This window comes from Microcaecilia unicolor, chromosome 1, assembly GCF_901765095.1.
Source record: "Microcaecilia unicolor chromosome 1, aMicUni1.1, whole genome shotgun sequence".
Lineage (NCBI taxonomy): Eukaryota > Metazoa > Chordata > Amphibia > Gymnophiona > Siphonopidae > Microcaecilia > Microcaecilia unicolor.
In genome coordinates this window covers 41,174,132-41,198,481 of record NC_044031.1, presented here as the reverse complement: position 1 = coordinate 41,198,481, position 24,350 = coordinate 41,174,132, and the positions used below count along the sequence as shown (strand labels likewise).

At 45.6% G+C, this 24,350-nt stretch overlaps 1 protein-coding gene across 1 annotated transcript; it reads right to left on the bottom strand.

Moving 5' to 3' along the window:
• Positions 1–235: 235 nt before the first annotated feature.
• Positions 236–22,869, bottom strand: LOC115465554 (retinoic acid receptor responder protein 2-like). Its single transcript, XM_030196107.1, has 4 exons — positions 22,648–22,869; positions 14,869–14,973; positions 7,573–7,671; positions 236–440 (listed from the first exon to the last, which is right to left on the bottom strand). The coding sequence occupies exons 1-4, from the start codon at positions 22,831–22,833 to the stop codon at positions 339–341; spliced, it is 492 nt and encodes a 163-aa protein (XP_030051967.1). The 5' UTR covers positions 22,834–22,869; the 3' UTR covers positions 236–338.
• Positions 22,870–24,350: the final 1,481 nt, after the last annotated feature.

Sequence of the window (24,350 nt, the reverse complement as noted above, 5' to 3'; positions counted from 1 at the left end):
TATTATTATTATTTCATTAATAAGAATAGTTCTGGCTATTTCAAAAATGTGTATTAAAAACAAAGCAAAAACAAAAAAAGAAGCCAAATGAAACAAAAATTAACTTCTCCAATTATTACCTAATAATTATTTAAAATGCCAAGAAGATGTGAATTAAAGTTTTATATTGCTTACAACATGAGATCCCTGAAATATATGTAATAGTCACTCAAAGTTGCTACATTTTGATTCAGAATATATTTAAAAGCATTTTAGTTTATTTAAAATATCCAAATTCAATTGCTTAAACCAATGTAATTTTATAAAGACTCATGCAGGGCTGCCATCCAGTAGAGGTATCAATAGTCTGACCGCTTAAGGAAAGAGTATTGACTAATATAGTGGACTGGAATTTTCTCTTTGACTTCTTCACATTTCTTCTGTCTCTGGATAAGTCGCTCCTGAAATAAAGCACAAACAGCAACAAGAAAATTCTGAATCTGGGGGATGCACTTTGATTGCAACACTAATCCAAGGAATGCAGATCTAAGCCCAAAAGCACAAAAGTAGGAAAGGAGAGAGAAAAAGAAAAGGGAAGACACTGACATCAAGGAAAAGAAAAGAGGATGAGAAACATATGTAACATAAAGGCAAGGCTGGCCCAACCTTTGCACCAGAAGAGGCACTGGCTCAGGGTGCCAGTGGTGAAGAGTACCAAAATCCCAGTAAAGCATCTCTCCCGGTCTCTATTCTCTTCCCTCTGCAGGTGGGGGGGGGGGGGGGGGGGGGGGGGGGGGGGGAGGGGAGGGAGGGAGGGATGCTGGACCAGAATTCAGGATTTTGGCACCCCTTATCACTTTGAGGTAGGGAGGACTTGACTTGACTTTGGGCCCTGTTTACTAAGCCGCATTGTTGGCGCGTTAGCGTCTTTAACGTGCATTAACCGTGTATGCGCGTTAACTGCGTGTGCGCCTACAATATCCCTACAGGCACCAACACAGCGCGCATGCTAATGCGCCTTAGTAAATCGGGCCCTTTATTTCTTATTAGTCGCCAATTTTCCCATAACGAGTTCAATGCGACTTACACCAAGAAAAGGAAATATATTCATCTAGAATACCAATAGTATTTAGCACAGCGAATGGTCATTGGAAGTCGTCTGAAGGAATAAGTTCCAACTGACTTTGATTGTTGTTCATTCTGTAACACAAATCTTTTGAATAAGTAGGCTTTTAAAAGTTTATAGTACTAATATATAAAAAAGATGGGTGAGACTATCTGGCCTGCATCAGGAGTCTTGTCACCGTGGGATAGCTCACTTCCTAAATTTAATCATCTAATCCAGAGGGCTTTATCATCCTCTTTCTAGAATGGTACATATGATAGTACTGGAACGTCTGTGCGATCAACTTCTCAAAGTTCTCTCGGGGAACTTATAGTAGCAATTGTAGACTCAGAATGAAGAAAATGCTAAAGCTGGTATAAGCGTCTCTCATCTTTTTTATATATTAGTACTTTATTATTTTAAGTTTAATAAATTTGATTTTATTGACTTTATATTGGAAGCGTCGTCTTCTGATTTTTGTTGAGTCATATTCGCTGTTTTTTGATTGGTGTCTTTCTGCGAAGACTGGTTTCTTCTGTTTTTATTTTTTTTGCATCGGCTTTTAAAAGTTTACAGAACACAACATAGGTGCCCTTTCACAAAGGCCCGTTAGGCTCTATGCCAAAATGAGACTACTGCCAGTCTACCGTGCTCCCCTGGCAGTAATTTCAGATTTGCCACACGCCCATAACACCTGGATGAATTATTTATATATTTGCTCCCACGCACGGCCTTTCCAGCGGTAATTGGCAGTTGGCGTGTGCTGACTGGTCACCGTGTGTGTAGCGCGTGATTCCTTATCGCTAGATCAATGGGTGGCATTAAGGGTTCAGGCTGGTTTTAGGCGCACGCTGGTTTCCGTTTTACTGCATGCCCTTTTTTGCAGACGCGGTAGAAACTGGCCTAGCGCGCACCCAAAACACGCGCCTACACTGCCGCAGGCCACTTTTTGCCGCAGCTTAGTAAAAGGGCCCCACAGTAATTCACTGTTCTTATCTGAATTGGTAGCTCGTTCCAATGCTTTGCTGATAAATAAGGTAAAGTCTGTACATATAGGGACTTGAGTCTGTTGTTTTTGGAGGGGAAGGAAATGACAGATCCAAGAAATGCCCTGCAAGTCTCCTAATTCAAAGTTGAGGCAACAATATCCATTGATTTAGGTATTCAGGAGCAAAAAACAAGACGTAATGACAGGCAGGGGCGTATCTGGAATCCGGCGGTAGGGGGGCCAGAGCCAGAGAGGGGAGGCACATTTTTGCCTCCCTTCCCCCCCCAGCCGCCTCCGCCTCTCTCCACCCCCCTCCCCGCCGTCAACCCTCCCCCGCTGCTTACTTTTGCTGGCGGGGGCCCCCAACCCCCGCCAGCCGAGGTCCGACCCGAAGTCTTCATATTTCGTCTTCCTCCGTGGCCATGCTGCAAGGAAGTAACACTGCAGTGCTAATTAGCTGAATCCAGTTCGGAGTCTGACGTCGCAGCACGTTGTACTGGGAGGGGGAGGGTTGACGGCGGGGAGGGGGGGGCCAGGGCGAAATCTGCGGGGGCCCAGGCCCCTGTGGCCCCACGCAGATACGCCCCTGGTGACAGGTAAGTCATTGTGCAGAGTTTGAAAATCCCTCTTGCCTCAACTGGGAACCAATGCAATGTTATATACTCTTTCAACTTTGAATTTGGAAAAGATTTAGTTTAGCTGCCACATTCTGCCCCGATTGCATCCTACATATAACACATTACAGTAGTCCATTTGTGCTGGGATGAGGCTTTGCAGTAGTCTGAAGTTATCCACATCGAAGCAGTGTCGTATTTGCCTTAGTTTTCCAAGAGCATGGAACACCTTTTCTACTATCATTTGACAATGTTTCTCCATGTGTAGGTTTTTTATCTACCAGAATCCCAAGTATTCTCAATTCAGTTTCAATTTTCAGAGGGTCCCTTTCAAAACTCAGTTGTATATCTGAGGTATCAATATTTGGTGCTGAGACAATTGACAATTTGGTCTTTTCACGGTATAATTTCAGATGTAAGCATTTAGCCCATTTATCTACTAAGGTGAGGCCCAAGGAGAGCAGGATACTGACATCATCTTTCTTAAAAAAGGAAATGTATAGTGTTACGTCATCTGCATAAGAAAAGCTGTTCACTTTCTCCCTTTCTATAAAATAAACTTCAAAGATAGGGGGAGCAGTTATCGGATCTCAAGCGGGGGGGGGGGGGGGGGGGTGCCCATGTAAAAATTGGCTCAGAGCACCACAGTCGCTTGAGCCGGCCCTGCATAAAGGGCAATTTTTTTAAATCCCTTTATGTTTAACAACTACTGATATCCTTGAAGCATTGTTATCATCCTGGTCTTTTTGGTTTGAGGAATCAACTTAGTCACGCTGAAAAGAGGTAGTGGAAGCTAAAAAGTAGGTCCTAATTATACTATTTATAAAATCTAACTTCTTACTCTGAAAAGGAACTCCAGCACACTATCCAGCTTATTTTCGAAAGAGAAAGACGCCCATATTTTGACCCAAATCAGGAGATGGGCACCTTTCTCTCATGGGCGCCCAAATCGGTATAATCGAAAGCCGATTTTGGGCGCCTCCAACTGCACTCTGTCACGGGAATGAACAAAGTTGACGGGGGCATGTCGGAGGCATGGTGAAGGTGGGACTAGGGCGTGTTTATCGGCCGAGGAGAGATGGGCGCGCTCGGCCGATAATGGAAAAAAAGGGCGCCAGAAGCGAGAATTTGGGTCACTTTTTATGACCCTTTTTCGTCACGAACAAGTCCCCAAAAAGTGATGACCACCGGAGGGAATCGGGGATGACCTCCCCTGACTCCCCCAGTGGTCACTAACCCCCTCCCACAAAAAAAAGAACTTTAAAACCTTTTTTTCCCAGCCTGTATGCCAGCCTCAAATGTCATACCCAGCTCCATCACAGCAGTATGCAGGTCCCTGGAGCAGTTGTTAGTGGGTGCAGTGGACTTCAGCCAGGTGGACCCAGGCCCATCCCCCCCTACCTGTTTCACTTGTGCTGGTAAATGGGAGCGCTCCAAACCGCCCCCAAAACCCACTACCCACATCTAGGTGCCCCCCTTCAGCCATAAGTGCTATGGTAATGGTGTAGAGTTGTGGGCAGTGGGTTTTGGGGGGATTTGGGGGACTCAGCACCCAAGGGAAGGGAGCTATGGACTTGGGAGATATTTTACTTTTTTTAAAAATTGTTATAAGTGCCCCCTAGGGTGCCCGGTTGGTGTCCTGGCATGTGAGGGGGACCAGTGCACTACGAATCCTGGCCCCTTCCACAACCAAATGACTTGGATTTGTTCGTTTTTGAGCTGAATGCCTTCGGTTTCCATTATCGCTGAAAACCGACACCGCCCAGCTCAAATCCGCCCAAATGCGATGAATCATCGAACAACGGAGGGCAGGCGCGCGCGGCACCTCCCCCCCCCCCGGCGGCGTGCACCCAGGGCGGACCGCCCCCCCCCCTAGGAACGCCACTGCTGAGGGGGTATATGATTGAATTCTACAAAATCCTGAGTGGTGTAGAATGGGTAAAAGTGAATCGATATTTTACTCTTTGAAAAAAATAAAGACTAGAGGACACTCAATGAAATTACATGGAAATACTTTTAAAACAAATAGGAGGAAATATTTTTTTCACTCAACAAATAGTTAAGCTCGGGAACCTGTTGTCAGAGGATGTGGCTACAGTGGTTAGCATATCTAGATTTTTAAAAAAGGTTTAGAAAAGTCCTTACTCTGCTATTGAGATAGACATGGGGAAGCCACTGCTTGCCCTGGGATTGTTAGCATGGAGTGTTGCTACTATTTGGGATTCTGTCAGGCACTTGTGACCTGGACCTGCCACTCAGGGCCGTGCCTAGGGTCTCCGGCGCACCCCTGCAGTTGCCCCCCCCCAAAAACGATCGCTACACTACCCACCCTGCCCCCCCCGAAAACGATCGCTACACTACTCACCCTCTTCTCCCCAGATCCTTTTCCTTTCTTTTGTTTAAATTTACCTCTGTCTTGCGGCAGCGTAGCGTTAGTGAGAAGGAGGCGGCGCTCCCCCGCCCCAATGTGTCAGTCTTCCCTTTGCTCAGTTCCGCCTTCTTCTGACATCAGAAATGAGGTCAGAAGAAGGCGGGACACTGAGCGAAGGGAAGACTGACACGTCGGGGCAGGGGAGCGCCGCCTCCTTCTCACTAACGCTACGCTGCCTCCGGACAGAGGTAAATTTAAACAAAAAAAAAAAAAAAAAGGAAAAGGATCTGGGGAGAAGAGGGCGAGGTAAGCATGGTGCGGCGGCCTCCTGCCATGCTTACCTCGCTTACCATGTTGGCACGGCCCTGCTGCCACTGTTGGAAACAAGATAGTAAGCTAGATGGACCATTGGTCTGACCTAGTATGGCTATTCTTATGGTCACATTCTGTTTAACTTTTGGAGAGTTATGTTGTTCCCAGACAGATGGACATTCTCAACCACATATATATAATTCTTTCCAACACATTGGGTTGGAAATAATGCAAAAGGAGATCCAAGATGGCATCCTGATCAGACACCCGGTTTCATAGCTCTTATCTTCTGATTTATTGAGAACAACATAGAAACAGCAACAGGAGTTCTTGGGCTTGCATTCTAGAGCTCAATTGTTTGGACTTGTTTTATGTTTTCCTTGTACTTGGGTGGTAAATTTTGAGGATAAGAATTTTTTTATGTTTTTGTGACCCCAAACAGCTACTGGATTTTAATATTTCTAAGGAAGAATTGAGGGTCTTGACATACTTTAGATCTTTCTGCTATGGCTGGCTAGAAACACTGAGTTGTGTTTGATGTTTGAAGTATTTCCTTCTTTCTTTTTCTTCTTTCCTAAGTTTTGGTTCCCAGTTTTTCCTGACATTAGTCCTGAATCTGCCCCCCTTCAACCTCAATTCATGTCCTCTAGTTCTACCGCCTTCCCGTCTCCGAAAAAGGTTCATTTGCAGACAGGAATGGGATCCTGTCCAACCCTACTAAACCCTAAAAGAAAGGAGCAGAAGGTTAATTTGTGTTTCTGCTACAACCAGGGTGCCCATTTTCATCTATACAGGGATGAGGAGTATAACAATCTACTATTTGTTACCATCTTGACTACTAGAGCCACCTGCCAACAACTGGAGGTTAGGAAAACATTAAGTAAATAATAACTAAGCACTGATAAATGTTTAACATCTGTCAATATGAATGCAGATATCCTAAACTGTGTGCTTGAAAGACCCTCACCAACCTGGTGAGTAGGTTTTACCATCTAAGGGAATTAAAGTAACCATTAATTGTATTTTCATCTATGGTGAGAGGAGGAAAGAACTGTAAATAGTTTGTATTAATCAATAATTAAGTATGATTTTGTTTTATTATTATTTACTGTTTGTTGGTTCAGATTTTATTATGTATAATTTTTTTTTCCATGCTTAGATTGTATTAGATATAGCGGGTTAAAAATAAAGTTTTATTATTATTATTACTTGATCAGTGAAGATAAAGTGTACTGTGCCTAAATCACTTAAAGGACAGTAAACTTTGGTTCACACAGAAAGACTGTGTGTGGAGTGAATTACCGAGTAACAGTCTGGTGCAGTTTGCTGTGGCTTCCCCAGATACTACTACTTATCATTTCTATAGCGCTACTAGATGTATGCAGCCCTGTACACTGAACATAAAGAGACAGTCCCTGCTTGACAGAGCTTACAATCTAATTAGGCCAGACAAACAGGACAAATAAGAGATAAGGGAATTACTAAGGTGGGAATGAGAAAACATGGGTACTGAACAAGTGAGTAAGGGTTAGGAGTTAAAAGCAGCATCAAAAAGATGGGTTTTTAGCCTAGATTTGAAGATGGCCAGAAATGGAGCTTGACTTACCAGCCCAGGAAGACTATTCCAGGCATATGGTGCAGCAAGATAAAAGCAACGGAGTCTGGAGTTAGCAGTGGAGGAGAAGGGTGCAGATAAGCGAGATTTACCCAGTGAACAGAGTTCCCGGGAGAAGTGTAGGGAGAGATAAGAGTGGAGAGGTACTGAGGAGCTGCAGAGTGAATGCACTTGTAAATCAATAAGAGGAGTTTGAACTGTATGCAGAAATGGATAGGGAGCCAGTGAAGTGACTTGAGGAGAGGGCTAATATGAGCATAGTGGCACTGGTGGAATCAGTCAGGCAACAGAATTTTGAACATATTGAAGAGGAGAGAGATGGCTAAGTGGGAGATAAATCCTGATCCTGCCCCTGATCCCAAACCAACAAATATGATATGTGCCCTTTCCACCCAGTTTCCCGGGCGTACACCAGGCAGCCGCCTAGGTGAACAAACAAGGGGGTTACATATCAAATATACCAGTCAGCACAATGGCAAGATCATATGTAAATCAAGCATATGAGTGACCTCTTTGCTGCTCACAATGCAATGGTAGTAAACCTATATGGGTGAAACTTCCAGGATAAATAGATCATTTTGAAATTACCTTAGCAGGTTGCCGACTTGGGACACAGTCCATAAAATAAGCTAGAGGTTCCAATATCTGCTCTTCAAATGCAAAACACGCAAGGCAGTGGAGAACCAACTGAGGTAAAGAAACACAAAGATAGTGAATCAGAGTCAGATGTACCCACATATGCTGTGGCACACCGTGAAAAATCACAAATTTCTCTCTGTTTGCCACAAAGATCCTGGGCCAATAGGTTGGCTTGCAATCATATTTAAATCCTGCAAAACCTTACAATGTAGTCATTTGATGTCACGGTTAGTGCTGCTTGTAAATTCTCTTATGCAAACCAGTGTCCAGAATAAGCCTTCCAAATAAATCAAACAAGCCCAATTCCGTCAGTAAAGAAAAATAAAAATAAAAAAATCTCAGTATTGTCCAACGCAAACTATATAGGGAATAAAACACGTGAAGGCCCATGTTAGGTTATTGGGATGGGAATTGAGATGTCCAGGTTGGGTCATGCTTTATTCTTCCTGTACTTTACAAAAGTCTCAGCTGAACATGGAGAATCTTGTAAAATACCTAGAGGACACCAGCAAATACATGGTTATGTGCCAATACATCCAGCGGGAGCAGCAATTTAGAAAAACAGCAAAAAGAAAAACAACATTTTGTACTCTTCAAGTAGTAACAAAGATAGCAGGCCTCAAATCAGGATTGCTATCTGTTAAAGGGGCTGGAGGCGAGATCCATGCACTCTCCCGAATCCTCCCAAAACAAATCTAACCCCCCCAACTCTCCTCCCCCAAATTTGGATATAAACTACCCCACCCACCCACCCACTCAACATCAGGATATGCACACCACCCCCTTGAAACTTCTGATATCAGAGCACACACTCCCACCTCTGTACCAGTGGCGTAGCCAGACAGCCAGTTTTGGGTGGGCCTGAGCCCAAAGTGGGTGGGCACAAAATTTTCTCTGCTCCGCCCTACCTCCACCTCAAAATATAAATACTTTAGCTAATGAGGATCCTCAAGCTCAGCTGAAGACTTTCTCTGAAGGTGGCCAGAACTCTCTTTTACTAAGCTTGGCAGGCAGCAGCAATGAACCTAAGCCACTGATGCCAACACCCCACACATGCTTAGCTGTCGATGGCTCAAGGATGCTGTTGCCAGAGCTTGGTAGAAGGGAGTTCTGGCCGCCTTTGGAGGAGGTCCTTAGCTGGGGATGCCTGGGAATCCTCACCAGCTATACAGCAAGGGTTAGGACTGGTGTTAGACCTGCTTGGGCCCAGGTCAGAAAATAAAGGAGGGCTCCCCTCCCCGATTCCCTCTCCTCTTTGCCTCCCAATTTTCCACCTGCCATTACTATCACACCAACAGAACCTCACCAAACACAGAACAAGGGATCACAAATTAGAAATAAAAATATTTAGACAAAAATTGAAAAGGAACCCCAAGAAGTTAAACATGGCATTACTGCAACACTGGAGACATAAAACATGCATTTCCTTTTCTACAGAACACAATACAAAGACATTTCCTATGCACATTTCCAAAAGCTAACATATTCCATTTAAAACATTCGAAATAAAATGCTTTGTTTCTACCTTTGTTGTCTGGAGATTTTATTTTTCCATCTTGCTGGTTCCAATTTCTCTTTTCTGCTTTCCTCTCTGCCGTCTGCTAATTCTTCTTCAAGCGGCTGTAGTCCATTTGTCTTTTCTCCTCTCTCCTGTCTGTTCCCTCACTATTCCTGCCTCTGACATGTTGGTCATTCCTTTGTAGCTCTTTTCTGCCTCTCTCTCACCCTTCTTTGTCTCCTTTTTACTTTTCAACTACCTATCAAATTTCCATCTTCTTCTTTCACCCACTAGTTCTCCCATTCCCCATCTCTACTTTCTTGCTCTCCCATTCCCCATCTTACTCCTCCCCATCTCTACTTTCTCTTTTTATCTTTAATCTACTTCCCATTGCCATATTTCAACTCTCTGTAATCACTATCTCTCATTCATTTCCTTGCCCTCTCCCACAGGGTTCCACCATTCCCATAATCTTCTCCCTCCGCCCTTCTAACCAGCATGTGATCCCCTCCCCTCCCCACCCCACCCCACCATGGTAGCCTTATATTTTCATGCCTCTTCTCTCTTCATTCCTGTTAAATAGTAATAGTAGTAGTCCTCTCCCCCATGGCCCAGCATTTCCCCCCCTCACCACCTACTGTTACCTCTCCCTCCCTCTCATCCACCCCCATGTCTATCTCCCCCTCTCATTCCCACTGTCCAACATCTCTCTCCCCTTCCCATACAGCATATCTACCTTCCTCCCCTCTACCAGCATGTCTAACATTTCTCCCTTCCCTCCACCCCTATGCCCACCATTTTGCCCTCTTCTCCACCCCTATGTTTAACATTTCTCCCCTCTCACCACCTATCCCCTCTCTATGCAGCATGTCTCCCTCCCCTCCACCTCATATGCAGCCAAGACTTCTCCCTTCCTGACCCCTCCACCCCTTTACTGGATCTCTCCCTTCTTCCCCATGCAGCTTCTCCCCCACCCACTATGCCTCATCATTCCATCTTCCCTCCTCCCTGTGCAGCATCTTTTCTTCCATCTTCTTCCCTCCCCCCCGTGCAGCTGCTGTCCCCGTCTTCCCTCCCCTGTCCAACATCTTTTCCCCATCATCCCTTCCCCCCGTGGCGTGCCGTAACTGTCACCCCATCTTCCCTCACCCTCGCAGGCCCACCCAGCAGTGATTCCAATCACAGGCTCAGCTTCTTCGGCTCGCACACGCTGCCTGCCGGCTGCCGCTCAAATCTCCTTGCAGCTACTAAGCAGCAGCGCTAACCCGGAAGCCTCTCCTCTGAGCTTCCAGGTTAGCGCTGCTGCTTAGTAGCTGCAAGGAGATTTGAGCGGCAGCCGGCAGGCAGCGTGTGCGAGCCGAAGAAGCTGAGCCTGCGATTGGAATCGCTGCTGGGCGGGCCTGCGAGGGTGAGGGTGAGGGAAGATGGGGTGAAAGTTGCGGCATGCCACGGGGGGAAGGGACGATGATGGGGACCGGAGCCTGCGACCATCTGAAATTGCTGTGCTGCTGCTGGGCGGGCCTGACCCCAAATTGGGTGGCGAGCCCGCCCGTGGCTACGCCCCTGCTCTGTACCCCCTGGCTCTTATCAGGGGTTTCCCTAGTGTCTTGCAGGTTGCATGAGCAATGTCCAGACACTCCTCCCTAAAAATGGCATCTCTGATCCTCTAACAGTAGGCGTGCATGCCCTTATTTGGTAGCTTAACCTCTAGTGGTCGTATCCATTAGAATACTGCTAGAGGGTCAGAAGCGATTTTACAATATCAATGTCTCTGGTAACATCTAATCGCAAATAACACAAACCAGGACTAATAGCCACCAACTCAATAAAAGTGCTTATAACAGTTCACACCAGTATCATATAAAGAAATATTTTTTTTTGTATGTAGAGTACCCTCAGATATTTTCCACTATTACTGCAGTCAATAATGCTGCTACAGAGTGGCATAGCATTTCTTTCATCGGGTAACTCTGACAGAATTTTTTAGGGAGCAACACTAATGCAGCCTTAACCCTTGTCCCTGAGGAAAGTGATTGAAACCCGCGGAGTCGGGCGGTTTCAGGGGAAGGTGATTGATGAACATTTCAGCGAGGCAAGATAAGTGCACAGTTTTCACCAAGTATATATTTTTAAGCAAGTAGTGATTTTATAGCACAAAGGTGATTGGGAACCATGAAAAAATGAGCGAGTGTTGCTCCCTAAAAAATTCTGTCAGAGTTACCCGATGAAAGAAATGCTATGCCACTCTGTAGCAACATTATTGACTGCAGTAACAGTGGAAAATATCTGAGGGTACTCTACATACAAAAAAAATATTTCTTTATATGATACTGGTGTGAACTGTTATAAGCACTTTTATTGAGTTGGTAGCTATTAGTCCTGGTTAGAGGGTCAGAAGCAACATTTGGAACACACTTCTCTCTATTTTGGCACTTCATTCGTCAGCACTTCGGATGCTGTATCTTTGGAGGTTTTTGCTCTCACAATTGCATTTTGTCATCTGTGGCTGACTTGACTATGTCTGTATCTCTCGAAACATCAACTACTACATTTGGGTGCTGTAATATATATACAGACTCCTGAGGCAGGCACTATTGCCGAAACATGGTGCCGTGTCGAGTCAATGTTATCCACTTGTGGAATAAAGTAAATATCACTTCTTCCGTCTCCTGGGCTTCATTGGAAGAGTCTTGTTGGTTATGCTACTCCCCCTTCTGACTTGTCTTGTTTGCTTTAGAAATGTCAAGTAGTAGTAGTAGTAGTGGATTTTGTTTCTCTACTCCAGTGAGTGACTTCTACAAACACTGGTGCAAACATGGCAGGAGCATCTGGGGATTACTCCTCCACCCAGAAGACAATAGGGAAACTCCTGGTAAGAGCTAAAGGGTATGGGGGAAGGGGGCATTTGCCCTGATGACAGGAAGCTCAAGGAGATAGGGGAGTTTAAATGTGTGTTGAATGTTTTGTGGAGGGAGTTGAAATGTGTGTCTGGGGAAATCAGGCAGGTAGTTTGATTTGCCTTTGTACCTGCTCTTTTGTTTAGGCCCCAGGCCTAAATTAGCTGTGTCTCTACACAAGTACAAAAGCCGATGGGAATATTTTGGCAAATAGACGTGCGGTCCCAAAAACAGCACAGTTCACTAACACAAATCTAATCGATTCCTTAAAGCATGTGTCAATGTCGACCAAGTTTCACCATCAAGCTGCATCTAGGGAAAATATCTACATGCAGCACACAAACATTTTTTTTAAAAGGGGAAAAAATTACAGCTTTTTGTTCTCCGTTTTAACTTTTGTATTGTTGTTTGGATTTTTTCCTGTGTGGTTTATTTTGGATGATGGTGAATATTGATTTTTTTATTTTTATTTTTTAAGGAATGGATGCTTGCTTTGTTTGATTTTTATTTGTAGGATTTTTCAGAGATACTGGTTTGCAGAAAATATAATTTTAAAAATATGAAATGATTTCTTCATTTTGGCTTTGCAGAAATAAGTAGATTGCAAGCAGACATATGTGATCTAAGCAAAAATGTCATTTTTGAGTTTTTCAGCACTTTCTAAATTTTCATGCATTTAAGGGATTAGTTTGCTACCTATAGAATAATATGCCCATGTGACTGAAGAGTTGCATAATTGGATTTGGACTTAATTTTTTTTGTTTCAAAACTGAAATCCAAGGGGCCTTTTACAAAGCTGCTGTAAAAAGTGGCCTGCGCTGTTTTTAACGCGGGGGTTTCCCAGGCCCTGAGCCCACTTTTAGCACGGTTATAAAATGGCTGCAATTTCTTATTTTCCCGTTAATGGCCTCACGCTAGTTTCCCAATTAGTGCGTGTCCATTACCGCGTGACCTCTTACAGCCACCTAGTTTGTAGGCGGTAAGGGCTCACCAGCTAATCCTATGCTAATTGGCAGTATGTGGCGATTTGCCTGCGCTAACCGCTCCACCCCCAAACGCCCCCTGTGCAGGATTGGTGCACACCAGTCCCAGAACTACCGCAGAATGCCTGAGTGTGTCCCACGGTACTGCCTTTTAGCGTTAGTGCTTACCGCCTCTTAGTAAAAGGACCCCCAAGTAAATTACAAGCAGGCCATACATGCTATTTCCCAGCCCAAGTGAATTTACAACATGAGTTGTATCTGAAGCAATGGACACCACTGTTTCCTCTAAGCTGAGTGGGAGTCCTCCAGCTGCAGTTCTGCCAGTAGAGGGTGCTGTTGCACTTTCTTGTTACTGTTTGTAAATTGAGCTGGTTTACAGCGCTTCTTTAATGCAGGACATTGTTTGATGTGCAGTTTCGGTGCAATCGATGGTTTCTTATTACACAGGATTATTCCTTATTTCTTAGGATTAGACAATTGTATATTGACTCCTGAGGCAGGCCTTATGGCCAAAACACAGCCCATGTTGAGTCATTGAGTCACTGACATTTAAAAAAATCTGCACTGCGCCATTGTTTTGGGACTTTTATTGACACCTTTGCTGTCTGTGTATTGCTTTGTGCTGTTTTACTATCACATTTTCAGTAGTGGACTCCAGGGAACCTGCCTGTCCCTAGCAATCAAACATACAAAACGGCAAGTGACCGACTCACCTGCAAATGCGCAGTACAGACTTCCCTTTCTGTCCCGCCCTCGCGTCAAGACATCATGACGTCAGAGGGCGGAACAGAGAGGGAAACGGAGTCGGACTGTCGGACACCGCCACTGGAGCCTGGAAACGAACATCGCGCGCACCAACCTCCACCCTCCCCCCCAATCCCCGCCGCCGCTCCCGCCCCCCTCCGTACCGAGCCCCCTGCACTGACCTGACAGCGCCTCTCACCTCCGTGTGGAAGCGCTGCAGGCAGCAGCAGAGCGATCTGCTGCTGCCTGTAGCGCTTTCACACGGAGGTGACAGGCGCTGTCAGGTCAGTGCGGGGGGCTCGGCACGGAGGGGGGAGGGAGTGGCGGCGAGGAGGGTAGCTGGACATGGGGGGAGGGCAGGGGAGAGAGGGCATGGTTGCTGGACATGGGGTGAAAGCAGGGCAGAGAGGAGGGTTGCTGGACATGGGGGGAGGGGGAGGCCAAGGGAAAGAGGAGGGTTGCTGGATATGGGGGGGGGGGGGGGAAATCGGTGAATGGGGTGAGGCCAGGGGAGAGAGGAGGGCTGCAATACTCGCCCGTTTTAACGGGCTTAACGGCTAGTTGAAAACATAATATTGAAGCACCCCCCCACCCCCCACTGGCAGCAATGCAGTTGGATATCTCCAGCTCAACTTAGAAGGAGCAGTGAGATTTGTACAAAGCATGGGCGTAATTTGACAGTTTCATTTGGGGGGGGGCAAAGGGAGGGCATAACTCTCTTGATCTCCTTTGAGCCCCTGCCGCCACCACAGCACTGGAGTTTTCCAGTGGAGTCCGGTATGGCCCCCCCCCCCCCCCCCCGTCTTCCAATACCCCGAGCCACCGGCAGGAACAGGAAGTTGAAGGAGAAAGAGGCTTCCGGGGGCAGGTCTAAAGCAGCATGCGTGCTGCTTTCTCACAGAGGCTGCCGGTGGCTCACGGGATTGAAGGATGGGATGGCAGCTCGTTTGGGGGGGAGGGGGCACTGCCCCCCTCCCCCAAACTACACCCATGGTACAAAGTTACAAAGAGTTTGAGTGGAGGAAGCAGGATCTGAACCTTGGCTTTTCAGGTGCTTAACCTGCTGTGCCAGGCACTAGGCTACTTGTTCACTTGCAGGCTAACTTTATCAGCTCTCACTTACCCCTTTTCTCTTGTGGTGACACTGCTCTGTGTTAATATTGTGCTTTCGGCAATTTGTTTGCTTCATGGAAAAAGTAATCCTGACATCCTCCCCTTCATACACAGCCTGAAAATTAGAAAAATCAAAGTCTTCATGAACATTTTGGAAGCAATGTGGGAGTTTTATAACACATTTGGAAGAGTCTGTATGCGTCTACTACTGTTTTTATTCGGAAATAGGGCTATTCAAAAGCATTTATGTGGTTGGTGGTAGTGCCGACCAAATAAATGATTTGGGGGGGGGGGGGGGGAGAGGGGAATTCATGGTACTTCTAGGATAAATTTGGCCATTTTATCTAAAGGATGGCCAAATTTATTCATTTTGGTAAACATGGTGAAAAATCTATACCTTCAGTAGGAAAACTCAGCCACTCGTCATATAACTTATCTGTTGAAGTGCTTATAGGTAAATAACAGCTGAGCTTTAAAACATATATTGGTCAATATTCAAAGTGATTTAAGCGGCCAGGAGAGGTTCCTAGCCAGTTAAATTGCCTCTGTGGGCCTATCCATTGAAATTCAGTGGCACTTAACTGGTTAGTGCAGCTGAATATTAGCACTGTCCGCTAAAATGAAAGCCAGCTATTTTCTGGGCAGGCAGGGGGTGGAGTCGGCACTTAGGCGATTAACCTCTGGAATTCATTGCCAGAGAATGTGGTAAAAGCAGTTAGCTTAGCAGGGTTTAAAAAAGGAAGAAAAGTCCATAAGCCATTAGTAAGATGGACTTGGGAAAATCCACTGTTTATTTCTAGGATAAGCAGCATAAAATCTGTTATAATGTTCTGGGATCTTGCCAGGTACTTGGACCTGGATTGGCCAGTGCTGGAAACAGGATACTGGGCTTATGGACCTTCAGTCTGTTCCAGGATGGCAACACTTATGTCCTTATGGTTTTAACGAGAGAGTAATCCACCTAAGTGGATGAACACAAACTCCCACGTGAAAATAACAGCACAGAAAAAAGAGTGGGAAATGGACCAATGACTCCAGGGAAACGGGAAATGAAATGACAAGGAACCACTTTATTGAATGACTCGACACAAAAAACTGTGTTTCGGCCAAACGGCCTGCCTCAGGAGTCTAAAAACAACAAATATTTAAAAACATAAATAAATATTTGGTAACATAAATTGAAATAAACAACAAAATTAAAAAATGATAATAGGAGATAATGCAACAAAAAGTACCTAACAAATGTATCTAAAATAGAATTATCTAAAGTAAATATATCTAAAGTGAAATGAAATTATAAACATGGAGACATGATATATGCATAGACACTGCAGAATAATAAAATATTAAAAACATGAATAAACATTTAGTGACGTAAATTGAAATAAACAACAAAATTAAAAATGATTGTGGGAAATTATACAACAAAAAAATTCCTAGCAATATGTATCTAAAGTAAAATTATCTAAAGTAAAATGAAATTATAAGCATGAAGGCATGATGTAAACAACGTAGGAATAATAAAATGAAAATATATGGTCTAAAAAAAGAGATGACATGAGATAAAAGGCACATATATATACATGTATAATTATATGTCCATATGAAGGGACTCCATGTGATATAACAGATGAAAAACATACTAATATATTATTATATTATATTGTGGGGTGGTGAGATCAGATCGAATCCTTATGTTAAGTTAATGTGTAAAAATGTAGATCTGCAATTTAAGGCAGAGAGAGTCAAAGGAAAATATATATATATATATATATATATATATATATATATATATATATATATATATATATATATATATGTGCATACATACGCACACATACACACATACACATACATACCCACATACACATACATATTAAATGTCTATGTATTTTTGGACATCACTGTTATTTAGTAATATGACTAAACACAAGGAGTATGAAAAAACAGTGGATAAGAAAAGGAATGAAATAAAGATGTTACTATGAAAAGAAAAACATGCTTATGGTTTTAACTGCATTAACTGGCCATATCGAACCACATAAAAGTCAGTCCAATCTTTATGCAGTGTCGCTAAGGCGCTTAAGTGCTAAATATTGCAGTTAACCCTATAAGAGAGACTGCTACAGGGCCGCCGAGGGGGGGGGCAGGGGGGACAAAATTCCCCGGCCCCGGGCCTCCAAAGGGGGCCCGGCACTGCAGTACCCAGTCTCACCTGCTCGCCCTCAGCTCCGTTGACAGCCCCCCTCCGTCCGCCACTGGGCTGGAGCCCTGCATTCAAATCACAGCGCCTCACCTCCATGTGAAAGCGCAGCAGCAGATCGCCTTCCTTCGGGCCTTCCCTCCCTGTGTCCCGCCCTCGTCTGATGTATTCCTGTTTCCACGAGGGTGGGACACAGGGAGGGAAGGCCTGAAGGGAGGCGATCTGCCGCTGCTGTGCTTTCACAAGGCGGTGAGGAGCTGTGATTTGAATGCAGGGGGCCTGGCCTGGTGGTGGACGGAGGGGGGCTGTTGATGGGGCCGGGAGTGGGCGGGTGGAGACTGGGGACTTCGGCGTGGTGGCCTCGGGGGGGGGGGGGGCGGCAGCGACCTCGGGGAGGGTGGTAACGGGGCCCCGGACCGGCCTTGCCCCAGGCCCGGCCCAGTCTCTCGGTGGCCCTGAACTGCTACAGTACATTAACCTGGATATTTAATGCCATTACCTGGACATGGCCCAGCATTGAATATCCAAGGATAATGCTGGTAGTGGTGAAAATACCGGTCAATGTAATTTTATAACAGGTCACCTATGAGGGGAGGCCAAGTAGGAGCTTTTTTTTTTTTTAAAGAAATAAGGACGCTTAGGTGTCTATGTGCTTTTATAAAATACCAACACAAAACCTGCTGACATCACAGCTACAATGTGGCCATGTACATTTACAGTTGTTAAAATGCATGTGGACTGTGAAAATTTGCGGGAAGACCTTAGGAAATTGGAAGACTGGGCATCCAAATGGCAGATGATATTTAATGTAGACAAATGCAAAGTGATGCGCATTGAGAAATCATAGTTACCTGATGCTAGGGTCCACCTTAGCAGTCAGAACCCAAGAAAAAGATCTAGGTGTCATTGTAGATAATGCATTTAAATCTTCTGCCCAGTGTGCAGTGGTGGCCAAAAAAACAAACAGGATGCTAGGAATTATTAGGAAAGTGATGGTAAAGACTGAAAATACTATACTACCTCTGTATTGCTCCATGGTGCAACCTCACCTTGAGTATTGCGTTCAATTCTGGTCGCTGTATCTCAAAAAAAGATATTGCGGAATTAGAAAAGGTTCAAAGAAGATTGACCAAAATGATAAAGGGGATGGAAGTCCTCTCATATGAGGAAATGCTTAAGAGGTTAGTTAGCACTCATCAGCTTGAAAAAGAAATGGCTTAGGGTGGATATGATTGAGGTCCACAAAATCCTGAGTGGTGTAGAATGGGTAAATTTAAACAAACAATTGCAACTGGCAATAACATACTTCTCTTACAATTTGACATGTCCAGTGCCTTCGACATGGTCAACCATGGAATACTACTACATATCCTGGAATACTTCGGAGTTGGAGATAACGTTCTTAACTGGTTTAGAGGATTCCTGACAACAAGATCATACCAAGTAATAACTGACGCGGTGATATCAGCCCCATGGGTACCAGAATGCGGAGTTCCTCAAGGATCCCCCCTCTCACCAACCCTCTTTAACCTAATGATGATACCACTAGCCAAGCTATTAGACAATCAAAATCTTAACCTATACATATATGCAGATGATATCACGATCTATATCCCGTTCAAACGTGACCTAAAGGAAATCACCAACAAAATCAACCAAAGCTTCCAAATCATGCACTCCTGGGCAGATGCATTTCAGCTAAAACTCAATGCAGAAAAAACAGGTCTTATACTCACCTCACAACACAACACAAATAAATTCACCACCATAACTACCCCAAACTTTTCCCTCCCCGTCTCAAACAACCTGAAAATTCTGGGAGTCACCATCGATCGAAATCTAACACTTGAAAATCACGTGAAGAATACAACGAAGAAAATGTTTCACTCCATGTGGAAACTCCAAAGAGTAAAACCTTTCTTCCCAAGGGCCATCTGTCGCAACCTGGTTCAGTCAATGGTATTAAGTCACCTAGACTATTGCAATGCGATCTATGCTGGTTGTAAAGAAAAGACCATGAAGAAACTTCAAACAGCCCAGAACACTGCAGCCAGACTCATATTTGGAAAAACAAAATATGAAAGTGCAAAACCCCTTAGAAAGAAATTACACTGGCTCCCACTCAAAGAACGCATCACGTTCAAGATCTGCACGATTGTTCATAAAATCATCTACGGGGATGCCCCGACCTACATGCTAGACCTCGTGGACCTGCCACTCAGAAATGCTAAACGATCTTCCCGCACCTTTCTCAACCTTCACTTCCCCAGCTGTAAAGGATTAAAATACAAACTAGCACACGCGACCAGCTTTTCCTACATGAGTACGCAGATGTGGAATGCACTACCAACTCACTTGAAAACGATAAACGAGCTAAATAACTTCCGCAAAGCTCTGAAAACCTATCTCTTTAATAAGGCCTTCCACGAAAACACATAATTAACCATAACACAACACCTAAACACCTTTATTCAGAATGTTTTACTCTACAAATGCTTGACCAGATCCTCCTGTTCTCTTGAATTTCTTTTGTAACACCAGTTGTATTACTTACCCTGTTATAACAGATCTTTGTAAGCCACATTGAGCCTGCAAATAGGTGGGAAAATGTGGGTTACAAGTGCATGTAAATGGCCTGTCCAAGGCTAACTGGGCATTTCAGACTTACCTAGAAGAGAGGAGGAAGAGCAGGGGTATGACAGGCATAGCAGTGGCGTAGCCAAGGGTGGGCTCGGGTGGGCCCAGGCCCACCCACTTTTGGGCTCAAGCCCACCCAGTATCAGCACACCTATGATGTGGCTGGCAGGGATCCCCAAGCTCCACCAGCCGAAAACTCCCAACAACTATCCCTCCTGCATACCTTGTAAACAGATCTTCACCTGCAGCGAGTCAGAGGGAAGGCTGTGGGGCCAACATAAGCAGTGTGTATTAGTTGCTGCTCGCTGCCAGTGAAAATCAGCTATTTAAAAGGTATGCAGGGGAGGGGGATATTTGAGAGACCATTTGGCATGCAGGCGAGAGAAGGAGAGACCAAATCACTTGTGGGACAAGGCGGAGTTCTGCCCACCCATCTTGGGCCCAGGCCCATCCAAAATTGGGTGTCTGGCTACGCCCCTGAGGCATAGTCAATTGTTTCAAATTTATAAACAGTGCACAGAAGTCAAGCAGAAAAGAATTCTAGAATAAGGTGTCATGATATGAGGCTACAGCGAAGGAGACAAAGAGGTAAGGTTATAAAAATAAATGAAGAGAATGTCTTGTAAAAAATTGGATCTATGAGAACCTGCGGTGAATGTTACAAGTATGATACATAAACACTTTGCCTACCTTCTGATGATCTGACCTTTACTTGAAATAATCTGGGTGAACAATTTGTTAATTTGATTGAGTTGAATTCTTTCACGTACAATAGTGTTTTAAGAATCAGTTTCCAGTGACAGAGACGCCACATAATGCTAAATGGATAATGTGTCTGATTAACTTTATATCTGCCATTTGTGCAGTCTCAACCTGTCCAGTGGCTGAGTATTGCCACTACACAGATAAGTTTTTGGCCCAGCCCCAAAATGCCCCTAACACTGCCTCCTCATGAGCATCTACAATTTCGGTTTTGTAGCTACCGACCACAGAAGGGCTTTAAAATATTGGTCACTGTTTGTTCACTGCAAGAGCAGGGGATGCAAAAAACAAGAAGATTCATATGTAATCCTGGTCCCGCTCGCTTGATTCACAGGCACCAGCTAAGCTTCTCGGGTCAGAACCCCGGGCCCAGGATATACAAACAGAGTTCAGATGTTGAGTGGGACGCAAGTCAGGGCCAGGCTAAAATCACGGTAGGCTGTGGGGTTATCTCCCTCTGGGCACTCAAGTCCACGCTCATTCAATAATAACTAGCAGTCGTTGAGTTAAACTTCAACTGGTTTTACTTAAGAACAACTTAAAACCAGTCCAGACTTACAAATTGATTTGTACAGTCAGGGTATATAACAGTTCCAGATCAGCTTCAGACACAGTCTCCTTTCATTGCCAAATATACGCAAGTAATCATTGTACATCAACAGCATGGTTTTTCTTTTACTTCTCACCAGAAGCGTAGCCAGGTTTTGATGTCAGGGGGAGCAGACATTTTGTACAATAGGCGCTGATGCGAGGCTGAAGGGCTGAGACGCATAGGTGCCGTTTCATCCAAAATCTGTTTGGGGGAGCAGCTGCTCCCCCTTGCACCCCACCTAGCTATGCCTCTGCTTCTGACCCATCCTGGGTCAGGATTCCCCTCCGAACACCCATTAAATGTCTTGCCAGAAATGAGGCTCCTCCGCTCCCACTTCTCCCCAGGGTGTCTTTTCCCCCGGGCACTCATTCTCGTTCCCAAGTCAGGAACTCCCCACAGGCACCCTCTGCCCTGTGGCAGGGGCTCCATCCACTGTATATTGCAGAAGTCCTCCTTTTTGTGTCCAGGTCAGGACTTCCCCCTCGGTGCTTTGGTCTCAGCAGGGGTGGGCAACCAAAGACCTTGATTTTACAGACACAATCCCTTTTATCACTTCCTGGCCCTGCCCAAATGGGCTGGACCTTCCCAAATCCACCCATCAGGCTGGCAATCCCAACCCTTGTTGCCTTGGTGACCTCCCTGAAATCCTCCCACTGCCCTAGAGCAGGGGCATTTTTCAAGGGGGGGAGTCACACATACAAAGCCTGGGATAAGCAGAATGAATCCTTAGTTGCAGGGGAGAGAAAGTAAAACTATAAATTAAGTAAGGGAAGGAAGAGATTTTGGATTTAGGTTAAGCCTTTTCCAGTAGTTCAAGGCAGGGGCAGACTGACCATTTGGTCAACCAGGCAGTGCCCGAGGGCCCAGAGGCTCTACCAGGATCCTCACCGCACACTACAGCCCTCCCCAGTCCTACCTTTAAAGGTGAGCCACTGCTGATCTAGTGGCTTCTGTGGGGGGGGGGGGGGGGGGCGACGACTTGTTCTTTCCTGCCTGTTGTGCTGTTGCTATGGTGGCTGAGGCTCCCTGAGGAAGTCTCGCAAGACTGTCGAGACCCCATCAGACTACCACGGGAAGTCTTAGCCGCCATTTTGAAAACACGGTGGCTTCAGCAAGAGGGGGAATAGCGGTAGTGCAGCAGGCAGGAAAGAACATGTCCACACCCCACAGAGACCACTAGACCACCAGCAGCATGGTGATAGGTGGTGTGTGGGCAGCAGCCGGGTGGGGGGGCCCAGACCATTCTCAGTTCACCCCTGGTTCAAGGTGAGTTAGATTCAGAATATTCATTATGGGTATTTTCCTGTCCCCAGAGGCATGAGACGAGGTGGGGGGGGGGGGGGGGTGTTAAGTGACTTGCAGTACACCATACAGAGTGTCAGTGAGATTTGAACCTTAGATTGCAGCCTCCTGCTCTAACCATTAGGCTACTTTTCAGCAATATTGTGACATAATGGGAAAATTGGCAGAGTAGATTGGCCATATGCTCATTATCTGCTACAGTAATTTTTTCTAGTCTTAGAACACAGGTATAGATAGAATTCCTGTAACATTTAGCTAGAAACATAGCCGTTAGATATTTTCGGTATACATACGGTTGCATTCTTAAGTCTGATGGAAAGTATTTTGTAGGCATACAGACGCATGCCTGTGTTGAAAGTCTCCACTGCGGCGTCCAATGCATTCCGTTCCCGGGTAGAGAGTTCATTGGCTTGGATCCGGCTACTTTGGCCTGGCAGAGCTACTGTGCTAAGCCAGAGAGCTAGGAGCAATTTCTTCATTTTCCTTGCTGTTCTCTAATGAACAGAGCTAATGCAAAGTCCGAATTTTGTTGGTAGTAGTGAAAAATTAACTTTAGGACTAGAAATGCCAGGAAAAAAAGGAGTTTGCATGATGTCGTGCTGGATCGATAACCTGAAAAGGACTGAATATAGAAACGGAGAAAAATGGAGGCAAAGACCACATGGCCTACCCAGTCTGCCCATCCATGCCATCAACTTTCCTTTTCTATACCTTAGAGATCCTATGTACTTGTCCCAGTCTGTCTTGAATTCAGAATCAGTCTTCGTCTCCACCATCTCCACCTGGAGACCATTCCATAAATTTACCACCCTTTCTGTGAAGAAGTATTTCTTCAGGTTACTCCTGAGTCTGTCCCCTTTCACCTTCATCCTATGTCCCTCTCATTCCAGAGCTTCTTTTCAATTGTAAGAGACTCACTTCACAGATGTATTTAAATGTCTTTATCGTATCTCCTTTCCAGGACCAACCAAGGCAAGATGGGAAAGCACCAGAAATGCATGCAGCGGAGGTAGTGCATTCAAATTTCTCTCATGAATATTCATTGTGGGTGTCCTGAAAACCTGACTGGCTGGGGTGCCTCCAGGACCAGGTTTGGGAACCACTGGTTTAAACCATTTTAAGGCTGCCCTAAAAACTCACTTTTGTCAATTAGCCTATGGAGACATCATCGGGTCCATAACTGATGATAGGTGATGAATGTATCGAATGTAATCATACAGTATATTTGTTTAGTGAGTTCTTTTAAGTGTTGGCATCAGGGGCGTATCTGCGTGGGGCCTCAGGGGCCTGGGCCCCCGCAGATTTTGCCCTGGGCCCCCCTACCGCCATCAACCCTCCCCCGCTGCCGTTGCTTACTTTTGCTGGCAGGGGACCCCAACCCCCGCCAGCCGAGGTCCGCTTCCACCTGCCGCTGCCTTAAAAACTACTTCTTCAGCCGGCGGGGGATCCCAAACCCCCGCCAGCCGCCCCGAGGTGTTTAAAATTCATCTTCGGCCTCCATGGCCGTGCTGCTGTTGATAGGCGCTGTTGAATCCACTTCGGAGTCTGACGTCGTTGTTTGGGGTTTGGGGTCCCCCGCCGGCTGAAGAAGTAGTTTTTAAGGCAGCGGCAGGTGGAAGCGGACCTCGGCTGGCGGGGGTTGGGGCCCCCCGCCAGCAAAGGTAAGCAACAGCAGCGGGGGAGGGTTGGCGGCGGGAGGGGGTGGAGAGAGTCATTGGTGGCGGTGGGGGCTCTGAGAATGGGGGGGGGGGTCGGTGGTGGCGGCGGCGGGGGGGGGCTAAAATGTGCCCCCTCCCTCTGGCTCTGGCCCCCCCTACCGCCGGAGTCCAGATACGCCCCTGGTTGGCATGATTGATCTTGATATGTATTGTGACAAGGCAAGCCCCAGAGATTCCCCAGTGAAGCAGTTGAGCCCAGAACTACGGTCCCAGAAGTCCTTGTAAGAATGAGAGAAGAGAGTAGTCCTAAAAATATGGAATGGATTCCCAGCCCCAGC

Coding starts and splice junctions, on each gene's coding strand:
- LOC115465554 (XM_030196107.1), bottom strand. CDS start 22,833: ATGAAGAAATTGCTCCTAGCTCTCTGGCTTAGCACAGTAGCTCTGCCA. Junction 14,974..22,647: donor TCAGACTTAAGAATGCAACC/GTATGTATACCG, acceptor TCTAATTTTCAG/GCTGTGTATGAAGGGGAGGA. Junction 441..7,572: donor CAAGTCGGCAACCTGCTAAG/GTAATTTCAAAA, acceptor GCTTTATTTCAG/GAGCGACTTATCCAGAGACA.